Consider the following 14,346-nt stretch of genomic DNA (forward strand, 5'->3'; position numbering starts at 1 on the left):
GGTGTACATGGTCAGGGATGCAGAGGTGGTAATGGGAACCTAAAAACATAGGAGATCTAGAGGAGACAAGAGAGTTCATGTTGAAGGTTCAGTGGGGACAAATGATAGTTCTGAGTTGAGGAGGAAGATTGATGTGTAGTTGTGTTTGAGGATATTTCATATATTAATAGATTTTATGGCTAGAAAGGACCATTATAATAAGCTCTTCTGAATATCTGCATAACTCAGGCTATGGATTTCATCGTGACTCCTGCTTCAAGCCCAGTCACTTGTGGTTGAACTAGGGGATATCTTTTCGCATTTTCATCTTTGACATATTTGGATGATAAAATCTGAGATGAAACCACAAGTTTCTTGGTTAAGACAGGCACAGAGGATGGATGAGGCGAAGTCACTAGTGGTACTAGAAGACAGATATCAAAACTTATATCCTATGTATCAATTACATTTTTCAGAGAAATACTTCACAGAAAAGATTTCCCCCTCTTAAGGAAAATAATTAGTTGGTACTTCATCCAATAGAAAATATATTTGGTATTCCAAGCAACACCTGCTGCCATCACCACCATTGGATGTATTTCTTTTAATTTCATTTTTTTTGTTTGTCTAAGACAGCTTGGATTTAACCTGAGCATGAGCTGAGGTGGGCAGCATGAACTGACTTATTCTGCAGATTGAAATACCCATTCTCAGGTCAGATCCTCCAACTGGTGTAAATCAACATTTCTCCATTGAATCAATAGAACTGATTTGTTTTATGCCAGTGGAAGATTTTACTCCTTGTATTTGCATAATCTTGTACAATTCCTACAGGGAACTATTGCAGTATTACACTGATAACAGGTATTGTACAGAGCTTTTTCATTAATGGAGTATCAATGCAGTGAAGATTACACAAAGTGCTCTACTGGAGCATATAGTCTGGCATATCATTATTATGAAAATACTCTGGATAGGAATTAACTTGATTTGCTCAACATTTCTTACCCTTTCTCCAGTCCCATGAAATGGGGTCTCAGCTTAACAGTCTGACTCTTGGACTGAAGCTATAGAGACTGACGTTTAGCTCTGGTGGGCCTCGGTTCAACCCCTGGCGTGCGGGCCATAGTAGGAGGCCATTTTCTTGGAGTCCATTTTGATCTGAATTGCCATGGGCCTCAGCAGCTCAGGATGAACTACCTCTGTCCAGAGTCACTATGCAACCTACGGGTCAGTGCGTGTAATGTAGCCTCCTTTGTACCCAAACCATGAGTGATATGGGTCCGTTAGAGCTTGAGAGCCTGACTCTTTAGCTCAAACTGTAGAGATTCTCATATTTAGCTCTGATATTGCCCAAGATGGCAGCTGTCACATAAACACTTTGATAAATGGAATGAAAGACTGACTAGGAACTCTGTAACTTATGTAACTCTGCACACTTCTCTGAAATACTACACTGCAGCCTTCCAACAGCAATATTTTTTTTCTGGTAAATCACAATAGCCCACTATATATCTGCCAGAATAACAGGTCACCAGGGAGATTATTTTTCCCTTTCTCCAATGGTTAAAAAACACAGTTGTCACAAAAATCAGGGCTTCTAGCTCCTTCTACAATATCACTATGTCTTGCACTTCAAGGGAATAGCTAATAGAAAAGTAACTGTTCTCCCACGTTCTCACATTTTTAAAGGTAAGGTGGGAAAAAGAACACAGGACTTGAAGTCACAGAGAGACAATCTGCTACATTTGCTATGCAAAAGTCAGGGCAACGCAAGAAAGCTGGAAAAAGAGAGTAACTCTTGTGTATACATTAGCACAAACCAACACACCCTTTTGATGCTATTACACCACTTTAAAGAATAGGAAGCAAAGTAGTGCACAGATATCATTCACAGGTGGAGGCAAGTTCCAAACAAGGAAGGATGTCTGCAGTTTAGAAAAGGTGGACTTTATGTGACATCCAGATTTTAGCAGACAAGTGCTGATTTTATGTTATGTGTCTCTATGTAAATATATAGGTGTTACTACTATTACCCACAGTTGCTAACATTGGCTGCCAATTTGAGTATGGTATTTTTGTTGGCAAGGTTGGCAATTAGCCCAAATTGTTAGAGATTAGTTACCAGGGGACATGTGAAGTTTGAATTACAAGTAACTACATGTCCAGGATACATAACATTCTGCCCCAGCAATTATTCTGAGCTGCAGATTAAGTTTATAAAATAACCCTTCAGAAAAGATTAAATCACTCACAAAATTAGCAATTGTGGAATGAGTACTTATATAAGGAAACAAGCTTTTGTTTTAAACACAAATATAACAATTTACAATAACTTCCCCACCTGCAGATCTGATTTCTTAGGAGCATCCCATTAAAATGAAGGAATAATTTGCTTTTCACAGATTATTACATTTAATAAACAAATATTACCTTAGTCATGATTTTTAAACAATCTGACATTAGTATATTGCCCCCCTGCCACTTGATTTCATTAACCTAAATCAAATGATTTCATAAACAAGCAGTCACATTTCTTAGCCGTTAAGAACTCTTACAGGGTTACAGAAATGGACTCTAGTTGTTTAGTGCCTGGTTCAGAGATGTCTTCCAACAGATATGCAGGAGTGGGGAGTGACCAAAAACCTCTCTGCCCCCTTACCCAAACTGTGCCTCCTATACACACTTCTATGCTCCTAGGAAACTGCTCTACTGCTCGTGAATATATCATGCTGCAATTAATTATTCTCCTACCAAAGTTTCCCTCATACATAACTGCCTAGCTTATCCAGCTCCTATGGTCTCGCTGGACCACAAACTCCAAAATGCCTTGGTTCTCAGCTATACTGGGAATAGGGCCAGAGCTGGACTTGAATCTCTCTTAAAGGGCCAACTCACCCAGCAACTACCCCCAATAGATTTAGTTATACACTACAGCTAACACTACATGAAAATTTCCTTCACATCACCTCTCTTTGGTGCCACACTGCCACTCAGCACACTTAGATCTACAAATTCACAATTAATGCTGTGCTTGCCATTCAAGATGGAAGTGGCGTTGGAAGAAAATGTAGGTCCTTTGCCACAAAGGGACTTCCTGCAGTGTCCAGGTGTGAATTAATATTAAAGGCCACAAAGGTAGCACTACAAAAGAGGGATTTTCAGCTTTTATTTATAACCAAAAGACCCCTTGCTAACTCTCCTTTCAGTTGCAAAATAATAGAGCCCTCAAATATTCATTGTAGTTGGGGAACAGAAGCAGCTGTTGGTGCCATTAACTATAAGTACTAATGCAGAGGCAAAAGTAGCATCTGTAGTACTGTGGTCACCGCTCAGTCACTTTAAACGTATCTAAGCATGGAAATCTTTTTTTAAAGTGGAACAGAGCAAACAAAAACATATTTGCATAGATACATATGAAAATATGAATCAACCATAATTACTGAAGGACATGACTTAAATATACCTCTGTTCCTCTGTTTGAGCAAATTGAAATGATCCACATTAATTCCTGCTGTAATTCCAAACAAGTCATTACACCAGGGGTGAATTTGGCTAACACAGTGTGCATAAGATACATCAAGGTGAAGTACATAAAACTAAGAAGTTTTGAGTTTAAATGCTCATGCTTTTCTAGGCACTCTTGTTGATTTAAAAAATTGCCGGCATTGTACCTTATAACAACTTTGAACATTTATCCATAAATAGATAATGCTTCCCAAGAGACAAGTGAATTTTTCTAAATAAAAATGCATTTAGAAACATATAGTCACAAGTATTTATTTTACATTCAGCATTAACTTGGCACTATGTCTAGTACTTGGCAGTCTCTACTATGCTCGCCTTTGTCTTCTACCACTCTGTGCTCCAGTATTGAAGCCAACACCTGTGGCCACATAAAAGACTATGTACAGCAGCTGCAGGACTCAGATGTCCACAATGAAATAAATTTCTAAAGCAGACATATTTGGATGTGTGGCTGGCTTCCTTGTTTGACTCTTTTCAAGTCCTCTGGATGTCTGCAGTGCTGGGTGTTGTATCTATCAACTGCCTGACCGAAGCTTAGTGATAGCCTAGAATAGCCTCAAACATAGAAGAGAAGCTCATAATTACATTGGTCTAACTCTAGAGTCACTTCATTGAAGCCAACTGTGTTATTTCAGATTTACACTGGTTTATACAATGGAATTAGTTCAGATGTACTCCAGTGTAAAAAAGAGCAGAATCTGGCCCAAAGATTATTTAACAAGCTGCAGCTGGTACCCAGTCAATAAATCACAGCACCAATTCTCCTGTAGTATTTCCTTCTTTGTAGAGAATTTATTTTGTACATTGAAAACACATCTTTCTCACATTGATCTAGATATCCCAACTCCTTATTTAGGATCAAAGGATGGTAAAATACCTCTCTCACTGCATATAGGATGTAGCATATAGGATGCAGAAATAACATTAGACATACTGGGTCAGGGATACAAGAAAGCTACAGTCAATTCTTCTGTTTTTCAAGTAAATGATTTTCTTACTGTATTTTAGCTACTTTTTTGAACTACAGTAAACAGTTACAATTGACAAATTTCTATTTTTAAACAGATGTGATAGATATGGAGGTAGCAACTCACTTATACGTACGTGCCAGATTCAATAAAACTAAATGTTCTGAAGTTATTAGAATTAACAATTTGAAATAGAAATGCTATTTATCTAAACTAGAGTAATGGAAAATATCAGCATCTCGAACCAATGATTATTCTCACTAGTTACATGGGTGCAATCCCTTGAGTCAGTGTAATTGAGAGCAGCATTTGGCTAATAGTCTCTGATGAATCTGACATGTTGTCCCTGGCAGATCCTTAACGCAAACAAAGTGTCCTTGATGGAGTTGGATCCATAAATTCTGAGGTGCGCTTTTTAGATTTTAGCTTCTAATCCCTCAGGAAAATTTGGCGAGGTTTAAGGATCTTCCAGGGACAATGTATCAGATTCAAATCCTCCCATTAGATCCTCCAAATGGATCTTAGATCAATGACTTACAAGTATTTCAGAGTCTGAAAGAAATACATCAGCAAAACAATTTGGTGTCATTTATTTTAGACATGGGGATTGAGCAGAAGGGGAAGGTATTCTGTTCAATATGTCTGAGAGGATATTATTGAACGCAAGTTATTTATGCAACCGGTGTGGGTGTATTTCTGGACATTGTGGTACATGATGTGTGTGGCAGTGGACTGAAAGACCACAGGTGATACATTTGTTTATCCATCTGTAACATGCCACTCCTTTTGAACTCACATGCTCTCCTTCAATCTTGCCCCTTCAGGTTATCTTTCAGAACTTTTTCTACTCCCCCAAGGTGTGTCCCACTTCTACTCCCCCAAGGTGTGTCCCACTTATTTGAGAGGGCAGGAGTGGAAGCACAGGGAGCCCTGGGCAGCCCTGCTGTTACAGAAGTGAGTGAATAGGGCCATGAGAGCGGAGCTGCAGAGGGCTCCCTGAACTGCCGCTCCTTCCCTCTCGATTATCCAAACTCCCGACTAGCTGAACAATATCCATGGCCTGCATGCTAACTGGATAATTGGGAATATGCTGTATATAAAGAATATAGTGAGGAAACTTCCCTTATCCCTGTCTCATAACATAAGAACAAGGGGACATTCAATAAAATCGAAAGGTGGCAAATTCAAAACTGATTAAAGGAAATCTTTCTTTTTACATGTAATTAAACTGTGGAACTCATTGCCACAAGGTGTCATTGAGGTCAAGAATTCAGCAAGAGTCAAAGAGGGATTGGATGTTCATAGAGATAACACAAATACCCAGAGTTTTAATAATTAATGCTGACAAGAAGCATATTGGAAGGGAGATAAAACCTCAAATTTCAGGAGTTAAGGGAACTGCTAATTATCAGTGATTAGAATGAGACCTACATGGGAGACAGATGCCTCCTTTGGGTTTCTTCTGTCTTCCTCTGAAGCATCTAGTCCTGGCCTTTGTCAGAGAGAGATTTCTGGACTAAACAGACCATGGGAATGGACCATTCTGGAAATTGCCATGTACCTATTATTTCCTTTATATCAATAACTCCAGCTTCCTAATAATTTTTCTCATTCTTCTCTGAATTCCATCAAGAAAGTAGAATTTTTTGCTAGTAAAATAATAATAATAATAAAAATGATCTGGGTACCTAACAGTATTCTAGGTATGGGCCCACTTGTGTTACATTCGGAAGAGTTGTGCTACTAAATATTCAGTTCAGAGGTACAATGCCTTTTTTGGCTGAAGTAATGCGTTACAAGTTCACTAGATCTTTTAAAGCATTTCTATTCTCTATGTACTCTATGCTCCTACCAATGAGTAATTGTTTCAGATTATTTTACTCCAGATATATCAATGTAAATGTTTCTAGGTAGTTATTGACATCTCAGTATTTCTATATCTCTAGATGTCTTAATGTTGTTTATATCTGGCTTAACGGTTGGTTGCAACATCTCCCCATTTGCTGTGGTGTTCTGATTTTCATTAAGATGATGTCTTCAAACTCATTCAGATTTTTAGTAAAGATGCTAAATAAGGCCAGACCTAGGACCACTCCTTACAGTCCAACTCACCCTAACTCAACAGATTGCCTGAGGGCACAATCTTGTGTTTATTGTCCTTCAGCTCCATTTGACAGTGCTTTTATCCAAGCTAATGTGAATGAATTTTCTTAAATAAAATTTTGAGAGACACCATATTGAATGATTTACTAACACCTATATGTATTATTAACCAGAAGCTGTTGCGCCATAGTTAAAGTGAAGTCACTTTCCCATTATTAGACTGATTTTCAAACACCCAGTCCCAGGACAAAGGAGGAAAGGGGATGCTGGGCTATGGACAGGGATGAACAAAGTCTCTTTTCCATGTTGTATACATTTTGCACCACTATAATAAAAACAATGTCTGCAAATAAAAATGTAGGGGCTCCAGCCTGATTCCCACTGCCATACAGCCCTTCAGAGCTGTAGCCCCTTCCAAATTACACCACCCACCTACATTTAATTCTCTATGCTTAAAGAGATGGAGCCAAATTATGCTCTCTGTTACACCAATTATAAACCTCATAACTCCATTTACTTTAGTGGTGTTTCTCCAGATTTACATCATTGAAACTGAGAGCAGAATTCATCTCTGTCTCTTTAGGTTTACTCGTTCTTTGTCATATCTTGGCTCTGCATCATTATCTCAATGAAGCTCGTCTTCTGTTATGAAATGATGGTGAAAATAATTTGGTAACAATATGATTTTCTGAATTTTCTTATGGGAAATATGCCATCTTTAAGAGCCATCTTCTCTACAGCTGACCAAAACATCTACAAATGAAAAGATTCATTTTCTTTTTTTCCTACATTAAACAGCAGCAACAACAAAAAACAAATCTGCTGTTCTAATGAAGATTCTCCAGAGCCATATCCCCACTCTGCCAGCAGACAAATATGTCAACTCTATATCAAAAATATACTGGTGATTTCAAAGTTGCTGAGCTCAGTGCCTTAAGAATAATTTGCTAAGCATATTGTTATAAATGATGTTCTCAAACTGACCTTGGTGTGACATTGCGTGCTTGAGAATGGTGTCTATCTAATTAAGTATGTGAAGTAAAGATTAAATGGGTGAATTCAGGTTGTGGACTTTTGCCTCAGTAATGTCGTTGGTTTATTGAATGGAACATTGTTGCACTTTTCTGCTATTGTTTTCTTGGTCTGATTCTTTATTACTGCTCCTGGATCAAAGAACAGATTTTAATTTAGTAAGACTTACAATTTTAAATGACTCCACACTTACTACAGTAGTTCTCAGAACTTCATTTTTGAGATGCACAAAAGGGCAAAAAGCTTTATACCAGTGTATCGCCAACAGACCCCGGTCATCAGCAGGCGGGATCAAACCTGAGATCTCTGGAGCTTAGTGCATGAGCCTCTACAGAATGAGCTAAAAAGCCAACTGGCTGTTAGCTCAGGCTGTAGAGCAGAGTCATTTTATCTCTCTCTCTAAGTGGTCTCAGTGCTACTAGATGGGACAGAACACCACACCCAAGAGGTGTGTGGGTTACACCAGATCTATTCAGACCAAATAATAAACGATGGAAAAGCTTGAACCCACTTCTTGGTGTGTATTATTAATTTTGGCCCAACTACAAGCCAAACTATTGTTTCAAGCAATACAGAACTAAGCTCAGAATTCACTAAAACATAGAGCTTGTCTATTTAGGTAAACTGACAGGCATTGTGGTAGTGGAATAATTATTTCTCTGTAGCTATGCTGGTCAATTTCCCCATGTAGACAAGCCCATAACACAAAGAGAAAAGTCCAGCCTCTCACATAGACGCCTAGTCACTATGGGCCAAATCCTGGCCCCACTCACAAAAGGAGGGGGCGGGGGGGGGAGAAGGGCTCTGCTAGCAGGATGAATGCCAGGATTGTGGATGATGACATTTTGCTTCCCCAAGCTGGCAGTAAGGCTTGAGGTGTCAGTATACAGTAGGCATACTTACAATTATCTATCATTCTGGAAGATTCTAAGGTGCCCTGTGATATTCTCTAGCTATGTATAAATAGGCAATTCTGCTAGAAATGGTATCATCTTTCAAAGCAATGTACAATTATAAGGAGATGTTACATTGTGGATGGGCTGTGATGGATTTTAAAAGATACTTGAAAAAGAAGAGGACATGGTATGCTGCTCTGTACTCTCCCAGGTGTGTGTCCCCCAGTGTAGGGGCCCCCGCTACATCAACATTCCTCCTCTGTCCCAGCACAGCAGGATACAGTCACCCTGGATGAACCCTCCACTACCTGGTCCTCCCCTATGGTGATACACAATGGGCCAGGCTCCGATTTCAGGTTCTACCAGTGTGAATCCAGAGGAACTCCAATGACTTAAAGGGGATGAGTCCAGATTTACGTTGTGGTCACTGAATTCAAAACTTGTTGCCAGATGAGTAGAGTTGGAGACAGAAAAGAAGCTTTACTTTTGAATTATTTTTTATCAATCTGTGTACGTGGGACGTTAATATCACTTAAAACATTTTTGCCTTTTAAATTTAGAGCTACGGCTCAGTACAGTGTATTACATAATATACACATTTTGTAATACACAAGTGCTCAGCACTTACAGATGGAGGAATTCTTCCTTTAGATGCAGAGCCACTCAAATGATTTCAGTTCAATGGACTTTATTTTATTTTCAAAATGCTTAACACACTATAAAGATGCACAGATGTCACAACAGTCAAACAAACCAAAGTGATAAGAAAGGTTTGCTACTTACCCCTGTCTGTGTCATAAAGGAAGACAAAACGGTTCCATTCATAATGATCCAGCAAACTTAGGAGAGCTCCCCGTAAAGATGGTCGCAGCTGCAGCACAAACTGGCTCTCGCCCTCTGTGGGGAAACTTGGCGTGATGAGGGAGATGTGCAAGGCGCTGCAGAATGAGGTCAAGGTATGTACTGATCTCTTATCATACAGTCCAAAAATGGCAAAAACTCCTCTAGAGTACTGGGAGCAAACTGCAACAGAACAAAACACACTTCAACTAGTAACAAAACCTTTAAACAAACACATTATATATATCATATATTTATAATTTTCCAGCATTTATATATGAAAATTCTTATTTATTTGGTCTTATCTATTTAAAGATAGGTAAGCAACCTCAATTTTTATATGGATTTGTTTTTGAAACAAAACAGCACCAAACCTTTTGGATGCACTTGATTATAAATGATAATTTATTTCTGGCTTTTTGTGCTAATTAAAACAGCATGTATGAATTAAATAAGAAATTAACATTTTGCATTCAAAGGAAAAGTCAATCTGCAGTATCTTACGTTGCGAATGATATGCTTGTTATTACAAACTACATGCCATTCTACCTATATTTTTCACTGATTTATATCAGTTCTTTAGGCAACTCTGAGCATTTATTTTATTTTAAATGGAAAAGGAGGGTTGTGCTTTGCGGCAGTCTCTCTTTTTTTCCCCTTCATCATATCAATTTCACTGTTAGCAGAAGTTCATTGTAACCAAAAATGCAACTTGAACATTGTAAATTGAAACAATTTAAGACTTTTATTCTCCTTTTCCATAAATTGAGCTGTTCTCTACATTAGAGCTTCATCCTTACATATGCTGAATAGCAACTTACTCCATGAATGCTCCCATTGACTTGTTAGTTCACTTCTAGAAAAAGGTATTAACTCAGCATAAGTAAGGACATCAGACTCTTGCCCCAAATCATCTCTCTCTATGCTCTGCCAACCTCTGAACGACAAGACAAATGATGTTCAATGCATATTGTGATTTGCTGATAAGCCCTCTCAGGGCCCAAAGCAAAGCCCATTGAAGTCAACAGACTTTGGATCAGGCCATTAATGATCCATGCACATGAAGAGACATGGCTGGTGAGATAAAGGCAACTGGGACACTGAGAGTTAGCTAGCTGAGTTTGCAAGTGAAGGAAAGCAGGAAGTTAGCGTTGTGTGGTGTTGTTCTTTCCTTTCCTTAATCTGCAGGAACTCAACAAGGGAGAACCCGCAAAGGAAGAAAAACAGTGTGTTGCCCTGCCACCACTGCTAATTCTTCTTCTGCCTGCACTTATAGTCCCCCCTGTTGGATGGAGGATGCTAGCTGACTACAGCAGTAGCAGAGAAGGAAGGAGAACTGGCTGCTCTGGAAGGAGTAGAGTGGCTGTTCTGCAAGGAATAGAGTGGCTGCTGGCCACCTCAGGCAGTAGATAGTGCACTGACCCCACCCAAATCCCCCATCTGTGTGGTCAAGAACAGATATGCTGTACTGGCAACCAGGAGGTGAGGAGCAGATCTCAATGGCTGAGGAGAAGGAGCCACCTGCACCCAAGGCTGGGAGGTGCATAGCCACCTCACCTAACAGGAGAAGGTGTAGTGTGCTGGTGGTTGGGGACTCCTTCTGAGAGGGACAGAGACATCCATCTGCCAACCTGACATGATGTCCTGGGAGGCATAGTGCATGTCTGGAGCCAGCATCTAAAATATTAAGGAAAGGTTGCCCAGACTCATCCATCACTCTGACCACTACCCCATGCTTCTTCTCCATGTTGGCACTAATGGTACTGCCACATATGACCCTCAATAGATCAGCAATTACTACAGGGCTCTGGGAACAAAGTTGAAGGATTCAGGGGTCCTGAATTCTGGTCCATCCTCCTGGTTGAGGGTAAAGACCCAGGAAGGGATATGTGCATCCTAGAGATGAATGCATGGCTGTGCAAGATGGCAGGAGGATTTTGGTTTCCTTGACCATGGGATGTTGTTACAGAAAGGTGGTTTGCTGGGAAGAGATGGTGTCCACCTGAACAAGAAGGGGAAAAGGAACTTTGCGCACCAACTCACCAACCTAATGAGGAGGGCTTTAAGCTAGGTTCAAAGGGGGCAGGTGACAAACAGTGTATGCCTTCTAGTTAGTGGGGAAGGAGAGATAATAACTAATGACATCAATAAGGCTGTGGTGTTTAATGCCTATTTTGCTTCAGTCTTCACTGAAAAGGATAATGCTGACCAGTTACTCAATACAATTAAATATTAACAAGGGGGAAGGAACACAAGCCAAAATAGGGAAAGAGCAGGTTAAAGAATATTTAGATAAGTTAAGTTGGCAGGGCCTGGTGAAATTTTTCCTAGGTTGCATAAGGAACTAGCTGAAGCAATCTTGAAACTTTAAGCAATTATCTTTGAGAACTTATGGATGATGTGTGAGGTCGCAGAGAACTGGAAAAGGGCAAACATATTTTAAAAAGGGGAACAAAGAGGGCCTGGGGAATTGTAGATCAGTCAGCCTAACTGATTCCTGGAAAGATACTGGAATAAATTATTAATCAATCATTTTGTAAGCACCTAGAGGATAATAAGGTTGGTTATAAGGAATAGCCAGCATGGATTTGTTAAGAACAAATCATAATAAACCAACATAATTTTCTTCTTTGACAGGATTACTGGCCTACTGGATTGGAAGAAGCAGTAGATGTGATATATATTGATTTTTGTAAGGCTCTTGACAGAGTTTCACATAATATTCTCAAAAGCAAATGAGGTCTAGATGAAATTACTATAAGATGGGTGCACAACTGGTTGAAGATGGGTGTACATACTCATAGAGTAGTTATCAATGGTTCTGTGTGAAACTGGGAGGGCATATCTAGTGAGATCCCATGGGGTCAGTGGTGGGTTGGATACTATTCAGTATTTTCATTAATGATTTGGATAATAGAGTGGATAGCACACTCATAAAATTTGGAAATGACACCAAGCTGAGGAGTTGCAAGCACTTCGGAGGACAGGATTAAAATTCAAAACAATCATGACAAATTAAAGAACTGGTTTGAATTTAACAAGATGAAATTCAACAAAGATAAGTGAAACTCTTTGAATTTAGGAAGGAAAAATCAAATGCACACCTACAAAATGGTCAACAAATTAGTTAGATGGTAGTACTGTTGAAGAGGATCTGAGGATTACAGTGCATCACAAATTGAATATGAGTCAGCAATGGGATGCAGTTGTAATAAAGGCTAATATCATTCTGGGTGTATTAACAGGAGTGTAGTATGTAAAACATGAGCGGTAATTGTCCTGATCTACTCAGTACTTGTGAGGCCTCAGCTTGAGTATTGTGTCCAATTCTGGGTACCACACTTTAGGAAAGATGTGGACAAATTGGAGAGCAACAAAAATAATAAAAGGTTTAGAAAATCTGACCTATGAGGAAAGGTTAGCACACTGGACACATTTAATCTTGAAAAAAAGAAGACTGAGGGAGGACCTGACAACAGTCTTCAAATATGTTAAGGGCTGTTATAAAGAAGATGCTGATCAATTGTTTTCCATGTCCACTGAATGTAGGATGAAGCAATGGGCTAAATTTGCAGCAAGGGAGATTTAGGTTAGATATTAAGAAAAACTTTCTAACTACAAGGGGAAAAAAATTCTGGAATAAGTTTCCCAGGGAGGTTGTGGAATTCCCATCGTTGGAGGTTTTAAGAACATGCTGGACAAACACCTATCAATGATGGTGTTTACTTGGTCTACTAGGTTTACTTGGTCCTGCCTCAACACAGGGGGCTGGACTTGATGACCTTATGAGGTCCCTTCCAACCCTACATTTCTAGGATTCTATGAAAACAGTCTATGCAGCTACTTTCTCTGGATAATAGTTCTTCACTAGCAATTTATTACAGTAAAAATGAATAATTTCCTACTCTTGCATTATAAGAAAAAACAACAACAATGTACTGTAACTTATACATAATCATTAACATTGTTATATATCCCAGAACCACAGAAGTTACAGAAGGGAACAGTCAATTAGACCATCAAGTCCATCTTTCTGTAGTATATACTCAGGTATTTTTCTGTGCTATATAAGCAAATCTTTGTTTCTCACATGGACATTGAAAGAGCAAATACTCATGATAGTATGCAGGAATTAGGTAGTAGCATTCTTGCGGCCTTCATTGTCTTCTATGTTTCAGAAGCCACCAGAACCCAGCGTGTGTGTGTATTTGAAATAATTTCCACAGCACTGAAAATATTTTTTCTTCAGTGCTGTATAGTATTTGGCCCGATTCTCCTAGTGTACATGTGAAGTAGCTCCACTGAAAGAAATGGAGTGTAAAAAATAGAGTTTCACCATTGAAAAACCCATGTAAACAGAGAGGAGAATTGAAAGCTCAGACAAATGTGTAAGTATAATGCCCAGCTCAGCGATCTCCCCCCACTACTCCCCTCCCCCGGTCTTAGTTGGGGTTTTTAGGTGCTAATGCAATACAAATAATAAAAATAAATAGATTTTTGCAAGCTACCAGTTTATTCCATCACTGCTACAAACCTGATATATGGACTTTGCAATCACTTGTATGTATATAATTCCTTAACCATTTTAATGCTCTTTTGCTTTTCTTTTATTAATAAATCTTTAGATTTTAGTTACTAAAGGATTGACATCATAATGTTAATGGGTAAGATCTGAGTTATATATTGACCTGGCTACATGGCTGATCCCTTGGGGTTGGAAGACCTCTATATCGGATGAAACTGGTTTTCAGTAACCACTCATGGGATGGTTCACTAACTACACATGGGAGCATTAACTTGAAAAAAAGACATTCTTTGAAACAATATTTTTATAATTGTTTTGTCTTGATACGGCAGAGCTCCCTATTAACATTTCTGAACACATTTGTGTTTATTTTTCATAGGATAGCTCTACATACATTTTCTCTTTTCTAACGTCTCTGTTTTTGTCATCATATCCCTTCACCCCGATTGAACGGATCCTTCTGGAACGTGATTTC

General features: G+C 39.0%; 1 protein-coding gene across 6 annotated transcripts in view; it reads right to left on the reverse strand.

Annotated features, from left to right (window-relative positions):
* The window catches only part of GRIA4 (glutamate ionotropic receptor AMPA type subunit 4), a 293,300-nt gene that overhangs the window by 187,470 nt on the left and 91,484 nt on the right, over positions 1-14,346 (reverse strand). For all 6 annotated transcript variants that reach the window (XM_054015559.1, XM_054015560.1, XM_054015561.1 and 3 more), the window contains exon 3: positions 9,290-9,529. In XM_054015559.1, coding sequence (XP_053871534.1) covers positions 9,290-9,529 — 240 coding nt within the window. The remainder of the gene's footprint in view (positions 1-9,289; positions 9,530-14,346) is intronic.

This window comes from Malaclemys terrapin, chromosome 1, assembly GCF_027887155.1.
Source record: "Malaclemys terrapin pileata isolate rMalTer1 chromosome 1, rMalTer1.hap1, whole genome shotgun sequence".
Lineage (NCBI taxonomy): Eukaryota > Metazoa > Chordata > Testudines > Emydidae > Malaclemys > Malaclemys terrapin.